Genomic DNA, 19,147 nt, shown 5'->3' with positions numbered 1-19,147 from the left:
TTGATAAAGACTTTGAGTGGTAGATGTGGAGTTAATGCTGGGGAAAGATCAGAGGAGAGTGTCAGGACTGGAAAAGTTGCTACATCTCTCACATATCTGAAGTGGGGAAACTGGAGCCATTCAGACCGACACTTATTAGCCCCATTCAGATGGCCTCTGGGAAGGGATACTGGGTCCTGAAGTCCAGAAATTGGAAGAGCCATATATCACTGCTCACCCTTTAACCACACATTCCCTTGTTTGATTTTGTTTTCCATATTTTGCTTTATCGTTTGTCTTTGGCTTATTCTTCTTTGCAGAACAACAGCTTTGAGCAGTTCATTATCAATTATTGTAATGAGAAACTCCAGCAGATATTCATCCTGCTGACCCTCAAGGAGGAGCAAGAAGAATACATTCGGGAGGTAGATTGTTTTTTTCCTCGGAGCTAGGTCTGACATTTTGTAATAAACCATACCAAAAAGGTTAACAGAGAACCAGTGCAAATACAAATAACTGCAAATGGGCAGCTGTGAATAACACCAAATGTGCCATCACAAAGCCAGGGCAGAAATGATAGATGCCTTTTTAAAGACAATACAGACAGAAACAGTACAGTGCGACCCCTTTGTGCTTGGTATCAGTATCCACAATCTGAAAATATTAAAATATTAAAAATATTAAAAGAAAAATCCCCAAAATATTTTGAACCATGAAGTTACCAGATGTGGCCACTAGAGAGAGACAAAGACCATTCATGATTATTACAGTGTTTGTAATAATTTCCCTTTTTCAGCATCCTGGGACAGGCTTGGAATTGATCCCCCGCAGATACAGGGGTCCTATTGTACATATATTTTCTATACAATAATGCAACCATGGCATGACATGAGTCCTGGAAAATATGGCATTAGTGATATGAGTAATGGTACAAACCTCTCAAAAAACAGTGGTGCCTCGCTTGACAAGGATAATCTGTTCCAGCAAAATCGCTATAGAATGAAATAATCGTCAATCGAAAGTAAATTGAGCCGAAGTAGCTGTTTTACCTCCCTGGTATCATGAGACCCATTAGTGTCACAAGTCTCAGGTGTGAAGGGGGAGCACGGGTTATTGATCTCACTCTCTCAGACTGGTCACTGGAAGTTCCACATGGCACCTCATGGTACTAAACTACAGTGGTGCCTCGCATAGCGATCGCTCCGTACAGCGATGAAATCGCTTAGCGACGCTGTTTTTGCTATCACAAAAGCGATTGCTTTGCGATGTTCCCTATGGGGAAATGTCGCTTTGCGATGATCGCAGGGAAGTGATCATCGCAAAGCCCCCATTTTTGGCCAGCTGATTGGCGGTTTCAAAATGGCTGCCGGGTAAACAAAATGGCCGCCGGCTGTCTTCATGCACGGATTGCTTACTTTAGAGGTACCAAAAATGGCGGCCCTATGGAGGATCTTCACTTAAAGGTGAGTTTTAAGCCCATAAGAATGCATTAATTGCATTTTAATGCGTTTCTATGGGCTTTTTATTTTCGCTTAGTGATGTTACCACTTAGCAGCGATTTTTTCTGCACAAATTAACATCGCTAAGTGAGGCACCACTGTATGTGAGGATCTGAAAAAAAACATTGTTGCTCTATATAAAGGTGGCCTAGGCTATAAGAAGATTGCCGAAACCCTGAAACTGAGCTGCAGCACAGTGGCCAAGACCATACAGCAGTTTAACAGGGAAGGTTCCACTCAGAACAGGCCTCACCATGGTCGACCAAAGAAGTTGAGTGCCTGTACTCAGCATTATATCCATGGCTTTGGGAAATAGACGTATGAGTGCTGCCAGCATTGCTGCTGAGGTTGGAGGAGTGGGGGTGGGGGTCAGCCTGTCAGTGCTCAGACCATAGGCCGCACACTGCATCAAATTGGTCTCCAGGGCTGTCATCCCAGAAGGAAGCCTCTTCTAAAGATGATGCACAAGAAAGCCCACATACGGTTTGCTACAGACAAACAGACTAAGGATATGGATTTCTGGAACTATGTCCTGTGGTCCGGTGAGACCAAGATAAACTTATTTGGTTCAGATGGTGTCAAGTGTGTATGGTGGCAACCAGGTGAGGAGTACAAAGACAAGTGTGTTGTGCCTACAGTCAAGCATGATGGTGGGAGGTGCTCTGTGATGTCGTCCACCATCTCTGTGATGTCGTCATGGAGGAGTGGAAGAGGACTCCAGTCGCAACCTGTTAAGCTCCGGTGAACTCTATACCCAAGAGAGTTAAGGCAGTGCTGGAAAATAATGGTGGCCACACAAAATATTGACATTTTGTGCCCAATTTTGGACATTGTGACTTAGGGGTGTACTCACTTTTGTTGTCAGCAGTTTAGACATTAATGGCTGTGTGTTGCAATATTTTGAAGGGATAGCACATTTACACTGTTATACAAGCTGTATACTCACTGCTTTACCTTGTAGCCAAGTGTCATTTTCTTTAGTGTTGTCACATGAAAAGATATACTAAAATATTTATGAAACGTGAGGGGGTGTACTCACTTCTGTGATATACTTGTTCAAAGGAGACCCTTGTTACATAGAATCAATGGATAAGTCCTTTGCTTCCTTACAAGAAAATAAGGTTGTCTATCGCTACTAGCCATGATGATTATATGGTCCTCCAGGATCAGAAACAACAGCTTGCTTTTTAGTATTCTGCATTGGGCTGGTCCAGCAAGTCAGTCTTGGTCAGTTGAAGAACAAGGCCAGAGAACTCCCAGATCAGACACAAGGCAATGCAGCAAGATCAAAGAACCAGAAACTTAACCAAGGTGAAAACAAATCTAGGGAGATCCAAAGCAAGAGTTTAGCAACAATCTAAAATGTTAAACCAGACTGGTATCTGCTGCAAATCAGCAGGAAATGTCAAAGGCTATAATCATCCGGGCCAAAGGTTATGCATAATTCAAGACTCAGCAACAAATTGAAGATTTCTATAGCTAGGCTCCTGGAGCCCCACCCACCATCCAGCTGTAGGCGGGGGAAGAGTTTGGGTCATTGGTTGCCTTGGGAGGAAGAGCTTCCCCCCACCCAAAGAAGCTGCTTCCCCTTAAGGAAAGCACTTTGTGCCAAGGAGTCTTTCCATACAGCTTAGAACACGGGGGGGGGGGAGCTTCTATCCAGACTTTTGTCTCTTCAGCCTGTGTCCTTCTTTTAAGCTGGGTGGGGTCCAGGTCATGTCTAGCATGACAAACTAGCATTTGGCTTGTATTGCTTATTTCCCGGCATTTCTGTGTGGCTAGTGATGTCAGTCGTGCAGCTACGGTAGGTAATTTTATGGCTGAAGTGCGGAAATCTTACTGAAGTGCTCCTTAGATAACCGAGGGCGTACGCACGTTGGTTGTGAAGCTTGCAAGTAGCATTCACTTCTCCTGCTTCAGCCACCATTCAAGTTCAAAACTGCTTCCGTATTCCTTTAACCTTACAGCATACAGACAAAGCCAAAATGTTTTTTCTCCTGGTTTTTAAATGTGTGTGTTTTGTATTTCAAACCAAGGATACAACTGCATGCCTACTGGTCCAATTGTTAGTGCTGGTGTTGTAACCGTCAATTTAAATGTTTTTTCCCCCTCTCTCTTAACTACACAATGTAAATCAAATAGCAAGTAGACCTGCTCTTTTTTCCATGTGTTTTTGGGTTATTTTGCTCAGGCAACAAGTTTCCACTTGCATCATTTTATCTTGCATCTGGCTTATCTGATCACCTGTACTGGGGGCAGTTGTGAGGCCTGTCTTGAGCACACTGAGAATGACATCCTCAGTGGAATAGGCTGTGATGGTTTAGCATTACTTCCTTCAAGTTCATGACCCTAAGGTTGGAATTACTTTTTCAAAAAAGTTTTTCTTAAATTTTTACTATCTTAGCATTCCATTGGATGAGTGAAGCAACAGTAAATCAAAAATGGCTGTGTCTTGTGGATTTAATGTTATGTCACTTCATAGGCTAAAAGAAAATGGAAGGGGCTTATGGGGGATAGAGTGGGGATAATAGCAGAAGAAGTTATGAGATACTGTAGGGAGAAATTTATTTATTTATTTATTTATTTATTTATTTATTTATTTATTTATTTATTTATTTATTTATTTATTTATTTATTTATTTATATCCCGCCTATCTAGTCAATTACGACAACTCTAGGCGGCTTACATCATAAAATACATGAATACATACATACATACATACATACATACATACATACATACATACATACATACATACATACATACATACATATATATATATACATACATACGTATATACATATATACATATATATATACGTATATATACATATACATATACATATACATATACATATACATATACATATATACATATATACATACATACATATATATACATACATATATATATATATATAAATCAAGTTATTATACAATAAACAGCTACAACAAGACGGAAAAGAAACAAAGTTATTCACAATAAAGAAAGAAAAGGAAAATAATTTGATTCTCTGCTGTGTAGAAACTTGCAGTGCACTTTCCTGAAATTATCATGTGAATTACAACAATGATTTCAGATCAGATGGTGAAAAGTATCCAGGTGCAGTACAGAAAAAAAAAGCATCACTCCAGGGCTGTGTCTTAACTAGTTCCTCTCTCACTTGAATTTTGCACGCTGAACTCAGATATAGGAATTAAATGGATTTTGTTTCTGTAGCCCTGATGTGAAATGCATTTATTTGTTGGAGAACAAGCATTGTAAAAAGGGTGATACTGTTCTGAAAGCAAAAATAAGAAAGTGAGCATCAGTAACCGCACACACATAGTTGGTCACCATTCTTGCCTGTAACTTGCCAGTAAGTAGGCTGTGGTCACCAGCTTGCTTGCCAGTGACAGGCATTTTATAAGATAATACACATGGAAATATCCAAATTAACCCAGAGGTTGAGGCCAGCCCCATGTGCCACTCTTTGTGTAGTTCTTTGGAGTTCCTTGGCCTCTTGAGGGCCTTGGATCTTGGCCTTGAGTTCTGGCCTTCGCTGCACTACAGACTGTGCTAGATGTTGCGAAGGCAGCAGGAGAGCATTTCAGAGTGATGTAAGGAAAGCCAAATAATAATCTCCCGCTCTGTTGCTGATGCCATGTCCTTTATCTCCCTTAGGGCATTACTTGGACTCCTGTGGAATTTTTTGATAACAGCATCATCTGTAACCTGATAGAAGACGTAAGTTGTGTTGAAAAGGAGGGTGGGTAAAGTGGAAGCAAGGCTGTGATTTTTGTCTGGATTCCTGCTCCTCCTGTGCATAGATCAAGCACATCTGGGGGTCCAAGGTGAAGGAGAAAGATGCAGTGGCAGGGCAGGGCTGCTTCCTCGCCAAAAGGGAAGGAAGAGGACCATGGAGTGATCAATGTTAGAGGGGCCTCTTTGTTCAGAATGCCATTTTTACCCAAGATTTCTCTACGTAGGAATGGAAGCAGTTTCCAGTTACATGTGACATTGCAAGATTTAAAAATGAACTTCAGTATGAGAACAATTTCAATACAAAATATATAAGAACTGCATATGAGAATGGGATGATAGGAGAGTTTAATTCCATGAACTTCCTAAGTTGTCTATGAATCCATCTCAGTTCTAGGTGCTTTCCTTAGCCCCCTGTGACACATCCCAGCAGGGAGTTCTAGGGTGTGCCATGTACAGCCTTAGCATGCCAGGGACTCATCAGCCATGTTGATATGCTTGTGCTGGAACCAGAAGGTTTGTTTTGGCCTGTTTCTGAGATGTGGGCCCTGGTCATGGATCCTTTTTTAAATGGAGGTTGACCCACTTTGGGAAAGAGAATTTTAAAAAGCATACTGCTCAGTCATTCACTGAGCATAGAGACTGGGAACGTGTGGTCTTCCAGATGTTGTTGCCATTCTTCACTGGATATGCATCTTGGACTGTGCCTTTTTTGGGGGGAAAATCTTCCTTTGGAAAAAAAAGGCTACTGATAGAATTTTTATATTGGCATGTGCTCTGTTGCTTTGCCATTCATCGTATCTGTTTTAGTGCCTAGAGCAGCCATTCTCAACCTTTTTTTTGGCCATGGCCATAAACACACCATGAAAGGAATGTAGGCCAAATCAGGATTGTATAAGTGGCAGAATGAATCTTATAAGGTGGTGTGTAAAGAATTGTTTCCAGTCTGTGGCTCCCTTCACATATGCCAGGGGGTCATATGGCCCCCGTTGAGAATGGTTGCCCTGTAGTCTGAGGACCCCATTTAAAACTTGGAAAAAGTTTCTAAAAGTTTTATAGGAAAAATGAGGACTGCGAGTAAAAAATCCATCTTGAAAAGTTCTCCTTCCATGCCAGCAGCTGGGACAAACATTTGGGCCATCTTGGGATAGGCCCGGGCCTGAAAGCGATGTAGCTACCAACTGGATGATAAACTTGTCCTTCTTTAAACAGAATAAAGGTGGGATCCTGGCCGTGTTGGATGAGGAGTGCCTTCGCCCAGGAGAGGTGAACTCAGACACATTCCTGAACAAACTCAACCAAACATTTAAGGCCCACCAGTGCTACGAGAGCAGATCTACCCAGAATGCCAAGATGATCACAGATAACAGCTTGTCTGGAAAGTGCTTTCGTATTCACCATTATGCTGGCAAGGTAAACGGTGCAGCCTCTTTCTGCAGGACATGGGAAGGAGGGAGAGAGGGAGGGCTAGTCTTTCGGAAGGGCAATGGGCTAGAGGAGGGCTGTATCCTAGAGAAGGGCCTGCCTGAGACCGAAGGCCTAGGAGGAGTTCTTTTGGGAAGCCCAGGTGGAAGGAAGAGGAGTGGGAGCAGGGGAACTGCCACTGGCGTAAAGCACGGAAAATAACATAGCTGCACTGCCTGAAGGATTGTGGGAGTTGTGGTCGAAGAAACCTTTCCAAGCTCTGACTAAAGCACAGGAAAAAGCATCCCAGCTCGGTGGGACTCGTTGCCTAGAGAGTCCTTAGATCTTGAGCCTGAGATGTCCTGAAATATTGTCTGAGAAAGAACATTGTAATGGTATCCTCTTATAACTAGCATTTTTTAGAACAAGAATATAATAATATAGTCAAGTGGATAGTCTGCTGCTCATAGATGGTGATCTGAGATGTGAATGCTTCAGCTTGTCTGCAGATAGGGATGGCTCTCACCCTGACCAAGTTGAGTCCTGTGGCTGAAAAAGGCCAGGATCTTATTTGGATCAAACTGCTCGGCCGTGGTGTAGTGCAGCCGGGGCTTGCAGGGTCACAGCGCTGGGCCTTTCTGAGCTTGGGGGGGGGAGTACAACATCATCTGCCACCTCTCTTGGGCATCCCTATTGTCTCTGCGTTAGCTCCAGTCTTCACAGGAGATGAGACAGAAATGAATTTTCTTAGGAACAATATACAGTTGCAGTCTATCCTTGCTCTAATGCAAAGCATTGGAGGGCACTGTGGTCTTCAATGAATAATTAAGAGCCATTAACTTTGCAAAAAATGTGTCCTTCATTTGCTGATATGGACTATCCCGGATGTCTGCAGAGCTTTCCACTTCCACGAGGGTACAACTAAGGTTCTGTATTACTGCACCCATGGGTGTTTATATTCTGCAAGCACCAATTAGGATTCTAGCCAGGGATTTTAACTATGACCTCTGAGGTGGCAAATCTGGGCTTGATCTGTATCAGTTTGTGAGGCAGGTATGGGCTCAAACAAGTGGATGTTCCTCCATACCAGTGGTTCCCAACCTCGGGTCCACATATGTTCTTGGACTACAATTCCTGGCCAGCACAGCTAGTGGTGAAGGCTTCTGGGAGTTGCAGTCCAAGGACATCTGGGTGACCCACTGCTCCATACCAATATAAACAAACACATCTTTCTGGCTAAAAGCTAGTAGCAAGTTGCAACAATAGCTGGCCCATTGAATTGATGGAATTTACAGAGGAGTTGACTCACCAAATCCCTAGTGATTCAATAGGCCTACTCTAACTGCAACTTACTATGGGATTTCACCCTCTGTATTAGCAGAAAAGCAAAGTTACAGGCTAGCTTCTCCCTAACATGCTTGTTCTCAATATGGAGGGAAACATATTTTCATGGGGACCTGTTCAGTGATGTGGATTTCTACTTGTGTCTGAAATGGTACAGCCCTGATATAGGATAATCACCTCAGTGAGAACTAGGCCAGATTGGCAAAACGTACCACAAATGTTTCCATAGCTGGTGTAAAAGGAGGGTTTAGCAGTTCTAAGAGCAGTTGGGATCCCCTAAAAGGGTTTTAGTTAAGAAAAGTTTTGGAAGTCATGTCAGAGCAATGGAAGAGTTGGACCATGAGCGAGAGTGCTTGGTTGCCATCTTTACGTCTCTATAGGGCTCTGAAACCGCCACCTCTGTATGCCACACAAGCACATCAGTGGATGAAGTGTGCCAATCAAAATGAAACAAGTCCAAGGGCTACTTATTAGATGATTTGCCTCTATTTCAGGTGTCTTACAATGTGGAGGGCTTCATAGAGAAGAACAATGATCTGCTGTACCGAGACTTGTCGCAAGCCATGTGGAAGGCCAAGCACTCCCTCCTGCACAGCCTCTTCCCTGAAGGGGATCCCAAGAAGGCCTCCCTGAAGCGCCCACCCACTGCGGGTTTCCAGTTCAAAGCCTCTGTGGTCACCCTCATGAAAAACCTCTATTCCAAGAACCCCAATTATATCAGGTAATTTGTGAGCATGCACATCGATAGAAGAAATACAGTGGTGCCTCGCTTAGCGATTGCTTCGTTTAACGAAGAATTCACTTAACGATGTGTTTCTTGGAGGAATTTTCCGCATCATTTAACGATGTTCTCTATGGGGGATTTTCACTTAACAATGTCCGTTTTCGCTCATTTTTAAGTGTCTTAAAATGTTTGAAACCTGTTTTAAATGCTTGGAATCGGTAGTCCACCTTGTGAAACATGTGCAAACTTAATTTGGCTTTGTTCTGAGTCTTCGTTAATTTTTGGTGATTTTTTGTTTTCCCCATTTAAATCCATTGAACACAGCTACAATAGTGAGGAGCAAGCCAAAGGCAACTTTATTCTGCAGAGCCTCCAGAAACTTCCTGTGTAAGCAGTTGTCATGGTAATACCTAAGCAGCAAACTCTTTAATGTTTTAGGGGAGCGCCACCAAATTACTATCATTATTATATTTAGAGTCAGCCAACTACTGACAGGAATGGGGGATACCAACCGTCTCACTCAATACGGCTGTCCTATCTTGCATTCCCTTTGCTGCCAGGTGCATCAAGCCCAATGACACCAAAGAGCCAGCTGTGTTCACAGATGCAATAGTTCGTGCACAGGTCCGCTACCTTGGCCTACTGGAGAATGTGCGAGTACGTCGGGCTGGATATGCGTATCGGCAACCGTATGAACCGTATCTAAAGCGCTACAAGATGCTCTGCAAGGAGACCTGGCCGCAGTGGAAAGGAAGTGCCAGGTAAGACAGAAGAGATGGGGTGTGCTAGAGGCGAGGCAGCTGGAAGCTTACCGATGGGGTTCAAGAATCAACAGAATGCTCAGTGGGTTGCAACATCCAGGGGGTTAACAATGCTGAGCTTGCTAGCTGGACTGAGACATGGCACAGCTTGGACCTTGGGGTCGCTGGCAGTTGTAGTTAAAAAATTAAACAAACGGGGGAGAACCTCTGGCTTTTGGGTCTAATCTGGCTCACAGAGATTCCTTATCTGGTCTGTTGAGGCTCCCCACAGATTGTCTCCTCTCTTGATCATTGAGGCAAGAGTGGAAAGAAAGTTTGCAACAGGTACCTGTCTAGGGCTACAGGATATCCTAAAAGGGCACAATGGAAGGACAAAGGTCTGTGACAATGAAGTGACCCAAAGAGACTTTATTTATTTATTTATTTATTTATTTATTTATTTATTTATTTATTTATTTATTTATTTATTTATTGTCGCGACTGCTACCTCCTCCTACGTCACCACAAGAGATGACAGGTCACGATCCTTCACCCACACATACACAACTTCGCTGCCACCAACCACACATAAACTTCAGTCTCAGTATGGATTTTAAAATAAAAATGATGATTTATTGAATACAAAAATAAAATGTAAATCACTGAGTAAAAGAATCACTTGTCACACTATATTTCTCAGACCTTAACCCTGCACAGTTCTTTGTTACTTAACACTCAATTACCTAACCTATATCTAACCCTGTCTACAGATCTTCTTTCCAGCCCTCTCTCAGCCCTCTATCCCCCTTCTTTGCACCTCACCCTTATATACAAAAACTCCACCCCTTTAAGACCCACCTCCTGCCCTGCCATAGGCCAGGAAACTCCAGCCTTAGCCAAGACAGGCAGGTGACGTCATGGCACACGTCACATACCTTCCCCCTTTAATAAGTTGTTTTGTGGGGGAAAGCTAAGGTGCTTTTTCCCCAAAACAACTGAAAACAACATCAATCATTACATTTCTTACATAACAACACAGTTTTACATAACCACATTATTCAAATATACTTACACGTCCGCCTTACAGGTATATAAAAACATGCAATGCATAAAATTTATCATAACACAATACAATAACTGTCCAAACATTTTACATTGCCATATACCATGTACAGAGTCCATAAGTTCTTCAGATGTCGTCTTCCGGTCTTCTGGATAAGGCGTCCCTCTGACCACCTTAACCTCGAAATCATAGTCCTGCAAAAGAAGCGCCCACCTCATCAGTTTACTGTTCTGTGATTTCATAGTCCGCAACCACGACAGAGGTGAGTGATCAGTGCACAAGGTAAAATGTCGACCCCAGACGTAAGCCTTCAACTTCCGGATCGCGAAGATGGTCACCAAACACTCTTTCTTGATGGTAGAAAGACTCTTCTCCCTGGGAAGCAACTTCTTGCTCAGGTACGCCACCGGATGTTGGTCTCCGCTGTCATCCTGTTGGCACAGTACCGCTCCCACACCGGCATTAGACGCATCCATGTAGATGATGAACTCTCTGCTGAAGTCAGGAGCATGCAGCACTGGATGGTTGGTTAGAGCATCTTTCAGCCATCCAAACGCCATCTCGCACTCTTCCGACCAGGAAACGCTGTTGCTGCTCTGCTTCTTTGTCAGGTCTGATAAAGGTGCAGCAATCTCACTGAAACCGGGTATAAACTTTCTATAATACCCTGCCAGACCTAAAAAGGATCTCACTTTCTTTTTAGTGGTAGGTCTGGGCCAATTCAGGATTGCTTCAACCTTGGCCTCTAAAGGTTTGATTAGGCCTCCTCCCACTATGTGACCTAGGTACTTCATCTCTGAGTTACCTAGCTGACACTTACTAGCTTTAACGGTTAAGCCAGCATCTTTCAATCTTTGTAGCACTAATTCTAAGTGATGTAGGTGATCTTGCCAGGTGTTGCTAAAGACCCCTATGTCATCGATATAAGCTACCGTGAAGTCACTGAGCCCTTTCAGAGTATGGTCCATGAGCCTCTGAAATGTAGCTGGTGAGTTTCTCAGGCCAAAACTGAGGACCCGGAACTCAAACAGACCAAATGGACTGCAAAATGCGATTTTCTCTTGGGCTCTAGGATTACTTCTTCCTTGCCAACACTCTTTGGTTAGACCTAAAAAGGATATGACTCTGCAACCTCCAATCATCTCACTTAGGTCATCAAGCCTAGGCATAGGATAAGTATCAGGTTTAGTTACTGAATCTAACTTGCTGTAGTACACACAGAACCTGACACTGCCATCCGGCTTGTCTACTAAAACTACAGGGGCTAACCAAGCGCTAGATGAGTGTACAATAATTTGATCGTTCAGCATTTCGTCTAGCTCTTTGCAAATATTGCCAAAGTAATAACCTGTTACTCTATATGGTGTTACAGACTGAGGAGCATTCCCTGTGTCAGTCTTGGGTAGCACTCCCTTGTCAACACCAGGTTTGTTTGAGAACACTTCTTGATGTTTTGTAACTAGCATTCTACGACTATTCTGCTGTTCTCTGGATAGAGCAGGGCTGATCTGCACCTCTTGTGGATTGAACTTTTGTGGGCCCCTCCCTTCCCCGAAGGGCAACTCATGTTCCTCCTTATCAGCCGCTTTTATTGCAAACTGCACATGGTTGGTCTCTCTGTAATAAGGCTTCAGGGCATTGACGTGAACGACCCCCCTGCCTAACCTTTTCATAAGTTTGGATGTATGAGAGGTTCCTAAGTCCGTGATTATCTCAGAAGGAAAACCCATCCTACTCATGTAATTTACTAAGGCTTCTGCTACAGTCTGGGTCTCTATCTTACGTAATTGGATCGCTTCCGGATATCTCGTTGCATGGTCTACTATAGTTAAAATAAATCTGTTCCCCCGCTTAGTGGCGTTGGGCAATGGACCTATGATATCCACCCCTAGACGTGTAAAAGGAGTTGAAATCACTGGTAATGGGCATAGCTTTGCTCTAGTTTTATCACAGTTAGAGCCCTGTCTCTGACAAATATGGCATCTTTGACAGAAACTCTTAATATGTTTACCCATATCAGGCCAGTAAAAGTTTTGGGGTATTCTTTGTTTGGTCTTATTTATCCCCATATGAGCTGAGAAAATGTCTGCATGTCCCTTTTCCAGAATCATAGGGCGATATTTCTCAGGCACCACCAACTGTCTCTTAACTTCAGGCCCCCCTTTTGAAATATTATTCAGTTTTTCCTTATAAAGTAAACCACCCTTAATAATAAAACGTTCAGGGCACTCAGGTGATAACTCTTTATCAGTCACCTTTCCAAAACAGTCTTTTAAGGTGGGGTCTGCTGTTTGTTCCTTGACAAAGAGGCTTTTCTGAGGTATTTCAACTGAGAATGCCTCAGGTTGTGGTACAAATTTCTCTTGCTCTTGAGAGTCAGTCTCTTTACTGGTTTCACTTTGGACTGATTGTGAACGTGTTACCACCAGGGCACTCTTGACATGCTTTGTTAAGTCATTACCAATAAGAAAAGGGGTAGGAATCTCAGAAGACACCCCCACTCTCCAAAATCCCTTCCAACCTTTATATTCAATTTTCATATCAGCTACAGGTAATGAAACTAGTTTTGAACCAATCCCTTTCACAGATAGAGTCTGGTCAGCAATCATACAACTTTGTGGTACTATGTCTGAGTGGCAAATAGAAATTTGAGAACAAGTGTCTCTCAAAGCAGTAGTTATTTTCAAAAATCTTTATTCTGTCCCCAGCAGATTCCAATAACTGAGAATTAGTCTCTATGTAATAACAGTGGACAACTTCAGTGAGAGGCAGCTCCTTCAATGTATCCAATTCAGAGCTCCTAACTGCTTCTGCCTGGGTTTCCATGGTAACAGAACTTTCAGTAGAAGAAGCTTGAGGTTTACTCTGAACACAAAATACAGCCTTTGCTTCTTTTACATTAACTTTCTGAGGTGGAATTTCTTTATTTTGCCTTGTATTAAAACATTGAGCAGCAATGTGGCCTTTCTTTTTGCAAATGAAGCAGATTCTCTCCCCCCATGAGCTTTTCCCATCAAATCTTTCAAGTTTCTCTTTCCCCTCCAAAACTTGTTTACTGTGCTGGCCCTGTTCTGAGGGCTTTTCACTAAAATGGCCGCCTACTTTAGTCTGTCTCTGTCCTTGTTCCTTAGAGAACTTTGGGTCCCATGTTTTCCTCACACCTCTCCCCTCATAACAACTAGGACCCCTTATTTGAGAAATAAAATCAGCTATTTGAGCAGCTTCTCTAACGTCAGTTGGTTTCCGTTCTTGAACTAAATATTTAAGTTCCCCATGGAGTAAGGAATAAATCTGCTCCAGGCCCACAACATTTTTCAATTCCTGAAAAGTTTTTACATTCTCCTGTTCAAGCCACCGATCTAAACACTTTTCTAAGTTAAAACCAAGTTGGGTATAGGATTCATCTGATTTTTTAGTAAGTTTTCTGAACTTCTGCCTAAGATGTTCTGAATTAATGCCAAATCGATTGAAAACCATTTTTTTGAACTCTGCATAATCTTTATTGAGCTCAACTGGCATATCAGCATACACATCAGCCATTTTTCCACTCAGGAGAGACCTCAAAATTATCATTTTCTCTGTTTCCCTCACAGAAAAATCAGCACAACTTCGTTCAAAGATTTTAAGGAAGTTTTCAGGACAATCCCCCTGTTTATATGTAGGAAATTTCTTCAAATCTGATTTTGATAACTGATTCTCCCCATTTTCCCTATTATTATTATTGTTCTGGTTCAGTAATTCCATTCTTCTTATCTCAAATGCCATTTTCTCTTTCTCTAAGGCAATTCTATCTCTCTCAGCCTCCCTTTCCATCTTCTCTTTTTCTAGGGCAATCCTTTCCTCTTTTTCTAATTGTCTCATCCTATATTCATGTTCCTGGGCTAATTGAATTTTCCTCAGTTCTGATAACTCTCCCCCATTAGCTTCTCCCTGCACTGAGGCAACTCTTCCCTCACCATTTGACTCATCCCCAGACCAGTCTGACATCGCTTGGTCTCTTAGTTCACTCATTTCTGCCATTTGACTGCGTGTGAGAGGCATTTTACTAACTCAAAAGGCTCCTGTCAATTTCCACGCCTCTGTTTAAAATACTTTTCTTCTTGCTGTGCTTTAGGTCTGACACTCTTTAACAGGGTATACCAACAGATATGGCTAGGCTTGTTACTGTAATCTCTAATGGCTTCTGCCCCTTCACTGGGCCTCTTGCCAGATTCAGAGCTACTTTACTTTTCTGCCCTTGGCTCTACTTCAAAATCCACCACAGCTTCACCTTCTCTCAGGTTCTGTAGTTCACTAGAGAAATCCCAAATCTTCGCTGCCCTTGGTCTCTCTGTCCCTTCCGAGTTCTCCCAACTCTGGACTCTCAGACCAAGTCACAACAGCCTCCTACTTTGGGCCAATCTCCCTCACAAAATGGACCTTCCAGAGCTCATAAGTCAGTTCCCTCACTCTGAAGTTTAGGTGCCTCTCTACTAGATCTGCTCCCACCTTGAGACAAATCCTCGAGAGTTACCCACACCCCACTTCAGGTGCACCTAACTGAAATCCTTTTGCTCAGGTCACACTAGCCAAGGCTTTTCTGGGCAACTGGGCAACTGGACCCTCGTATCCCAACCGCTGGACACGAGTTTGTCGCGACTGCCACCTCCTCCTACGTCACCACAAGAGATGACAGGTCACGATCCTTCACACACACATACACAACTTCGCTGCCACCAACCACACATAAACCTGACACTTCAGTCTTAGTATGGATTTCAAAATAAAAATGATGATTTATTGAATACAAAAATAAAATGTAAATCACTTAGTAAAAGAAACACTTGTCACACTATATTTCTCAGACCTTAACCCTGCACAGTTCTTTGTTACTTAACACTCAGTTACCTAACCTATATCTAACCCTGTCTACAGATCTTCTTTCCAGCCCTCTCTCAGCCCTCTATCCCCCTTCTTTGCACCTCACCCTTATATACAAAAACTCCACCCCTTTAAGACCCACCTCCTGCCCTGCCATAGGCCAGGAAACTCCAGCCTTAGCCAAGACAGGCAGGTGACGTCATGGCACACGTCACATTTATTTATTTATTTATTTATTTATTTATTTATTTATTTATTTATTCATTCATTCATTCATTCATTCATTCATTCATTCATTCAATTTATATCTTGCTCCCATTAGTGTCACTGCTCTACTCTGGGTGAGTTACAACTCGTAAAATATAAAATATAAATATTAAAACCAATACCAATAACCCTAAGGAAAAAAACCCAGATGGTACCAACTAATCCCAGAGCCAATGGAAGAAAAGAGGGGATGTAAGAAGAGGAGAGGAAAGAGAGAGAGAGAGAAACAAGGGGGGGGGGAAGGTGGTCAGCTGGGGTGGGTGTGGAAAGCCTCCCTGAAAATCAATGTCTTTAATTGCTTCCTAAAAGTCCACAGGGAGGGGACTAGGTGGAGTTATTCTGAAAGCTGGTTCCATAAAGTTGGAGCAGTCTTTTCCATAAATTTAATCCCACACCTATTTATACCCCAAGCCAAATAAGAGTGAACCTATTACTGATTGCATTGGTTACAATTATTTATTTATTTATTTATTTATTTTTAATGCTGCAGTAAGATTTTTTCACATGCCTCCTGGGTCATGGAAACTCCCTGGGGGTGTGGGACTGGTAAAACCACTCCTTTAATATCTCACTTATATTGAAAGCCTGATTTGGCTCATGATCAGTTGACTCCGACTTGACAGCACAGAAAACATGCACAGACATTTATTTATTTGTTTGCTTGTTTGTTTATTTATAACCTGTCTTTCTCTCAAGAGAAAGACCCAAAGTAACTTACAAATAATTAAAAAAAACAAGTATTAAAAGGACTAAAGCAATATATATTTCAGTATTAGAAAACAATTAGATTAGAAAGTACTGAATAAATCCCACTTAAAAGAATTGAAGGACACACTTTAAAAGATGCAGCTGACCCATTAAGACTCCTTCCTTCCCAGCAATTTACCTATTAAAAGCCTCCAGGAAAGGAAAAGAAAAGTTTTTACTTGCTGGCAGAGGGACCACAGGAAAGGGACCAATCTTATCTCCTGGGGAAGGGAGTTTCATAGCCATGAGGGCAGTGGCTCAAAAGGCCTTCTCTTGTTTCCACAACAATTGTGCCTGTCAGATGGTGGGACCAAAGGGGAAAGCCTCCCTTAAAGATGTTAAAGCCCAGGGAAGCTCATACGGGGAGATCCAAGTTGCTTAGGACTTTATAGGTCAAAACCAGCACTTTATATTGCACCCAGAAATAGACAGGTACCCAGCAAAACAGCTGGATCAGGGAATTTCTGCCTATAACCAGTTCTGATCAGGAGTCCAGCTGCAGCACCCTGGACCTGCTCACGTTTACAAGGACTTTCCAAAGGCAGTAAGTACTATGTAAAGCACATTACTACATTCCAAATTCAAGCTAGGTAATCTTTGGTTTCTTTTCTGTAATTTCTTTCTTGGTGCAGAGATGGGGTTCAAGCCCTCTTAAGCAGTCTGTCCATTGACCTCAAAGAGGTGGCGTATGGAAACACTAAGATTTTCATCCGAACACCACGCACGGTAAGATGGGGCCAACCAAGGAAGTGAGTGTTTTGATTAATAGGCATGGGATTTTCAGATTTGTTTTGAGCCCAAACCTCATAATTCTCCATTTTGGGAGTTCCGCCTGACCTACAAACACTTACAGAACCTCGACGTCTTTAGGAAGGACGCTCCTGTCTTGTTAACAGGAAGCTAGGAGGAGCTAAGCCTACCCAGGCCACAAAGCTTTCTAGCTTAGGCCTTTTCCCAGATGAGCCACTTTTAGGTGTCTGTAGGTATCTATATGTCAGATGGAACTCACAGAATGGAGAATTATGGGATCCGTAGTCCAAAATATCTAGAATCCTATGCCTGTTAGTTCAATTTCCAAAACTGAGGGGGAAATAAAGAGATTGCTTCTAGTTCTGCATTGAGTATTTGCTGGTGGAAGGTTGCAATTACAGTGGGGTTGAATCTTTTAATGAAAATTATTGACACTGGGCAGAGCTTTACCCTTTTTCTGCAAGGCATCACTCAGATCCCAGATTTCTGCTGCTGTGATGCTAATCTGTAAGCAATAATTAAAGTAAGGATAATTTTAATAAATATTTCTGAAAAGAATGTGGAAAGATTTTGGGCCAGCGAAAGCATATTTGATGTTGGTAAAAATAAGTAGTGAGTATCTCCAGTTCTTGATGCTTGTGGTATTAAAAGTATGATTATACACATCATTTGAGTTGTCAGTATTTAATACTAAAGGTAAAGGTTCCCCTTGACATTTTCAGTCCAGTCGTGTCCGACTTTAGGGGGCGGTGCCCATCCCGTTTTCAAGCCGTAGAGCCAGCGCTTGTCCGAAGACAGTTTCCATGGTCACGTGGCCAGTGTGACTAGGGAACACTGTTTTACCTTCCCACTGAGGTGGTACCTGTTTATCTACTGTACTTGCATTTGCATGCTTTCGAACTGCTAGCTTGGCGAGGAGCTGGGACAAAGCAACAGGAGCTCACTCCATTGCATGGATTTGATCTTACGACTGCTGGTCTTCTGACCCTGCAGCACAGGCTTCTGCGGTTTAGCCCGAAGCGCCACCACATGCCTTAGATATTTAATACTGACTAGATATAAAAAAATTCAATACATTCTAGGTCACATTTTACAGCTAAAAAGTGGAGAAATGCAAGGACCACCCCTCCTGTTTCTTTACAAATTCATTGATTTACATTAAATAAATCTATCCGCAGAGAGGAATATGAAAACTTGTAGTCTCAAATTTGTTCAGTTTTTATGAGTCCCACCTGCATTCTTTCCCCATCTTTTGTTCCCATCAGCTTCTGAGGCTTCGCACATGGTAATTCACATGCATATTTCCTAACAAATGATTTTACCTGTTTTTCCCCTGTTGATTAATGGGCTTTCAAGCTTATTTTTCAATTATACATAGTTTGATCATTCACATTTTAAAATGAACACATGGATTTCTCTGAAATGCACCACAAGCTGAACAAATGTGCAGATTTCTGGCATACCACACTTTGTCTTCTAGTACAGCACAGAAGGTGCAGCATTGATAATATTTATAGGAATTTCTAAGGTGCAGCTGATACACATCTACATATGCTTGTGTAATGACAGATAGAGTTGGGTTCTTTTCTAAAGCTACTCAGTACTTTAAAAATTCAGATGTAGCTCTGCAGATGCATGATTGACATGAGTTGAGTCCATGTGACCACTGAAACATCATGGTTACAAGTAATCAACCTGTTCTTAACCTCTTAACTCCATTTACAGTAGAAGTTTGAAGAAACATCAAGAGTACAGTTTATGGTGACTAAAGTGAATTTTCTGTGTGCTCAGATCTCATCCTATATGTCATTTTTAATCCAATCCTGCCCTCACAGCTTTTTGATCTGGAGAGCAGACGCCGACGGCGAATAGAGGAGCTGGTTGCCCTGATCCAAGCGACCTTCTTGGCATGGAAATATCGCAAGTCATTTCAAAAGATGCGTAGCAGTCAGATTCTTATCTCTGCCTGGTTCCGGGGACATATGGTAAGATGAAGAGAGAATTTAGAAAAGTGTTTTTTTTTTCTT

At 42.3% G+C, this 19,147-nt stretch overlaps 1 protein-coding gene across 2 annotated transcripts in view; it reads left to right on the top strand.

The window, feature by feature from the left end:
- The window catches only part of LOC110074448 (unconventional myosin-Ia), an 81,770-nt gene that overhangs the window by 35,114 nt on the left and 27,509 nt on the right, over positions 1-19,147 (top strand). For both annotated transcript variants that reach the window (XM_072991140.2, XM_072991141.2), the window contains 7 exons: positions 300-404; positions 5,144-5,206; positions 6,434-6,634; positions 8,464-8,690; positions 9,254-9,454; positions 17,003-17,096; positions 18,956-19,105. In XM_072991140.2, coding sequence (XP_072847241.2) covers positions 300-404; positions 5,144-5,206; positions 6,434-6,634; positions 8,464-8,690; positions 9,254-9,454; positions 17,003-17,096; positions 18,956-19,105 — 1,041 coding nt within the window. The remainder of the gene's footprint in view (positions 1-299; positions 405-5,143; positions 5,207-6,433; positions 6,635-8,463; positions 8,691-9,253; positions 9,455-17,002; positions 17,097-18,955; positions 19,106-19,147) is intronic.

The sequence above is a fragment of the Pogona vitticeps genome, chromosome 2 (genome assembly GCF_051106095.1).
Source record: "Pogona vitticeps strain Pit_001003342236 chromosome 2, PviZW2.1, whole genome shotgun sequence".
Lineage (NCBI taxonomy): Eukaryota > Metazoa > Chordata > Lepidosauria > Squamata > Agamidae > Pogona > Pogona vitticeps.
Note: the sequence above shows the minus strand (reverse complement) of the source record. Positions and strands in the feature narration are given on the sequence as shown.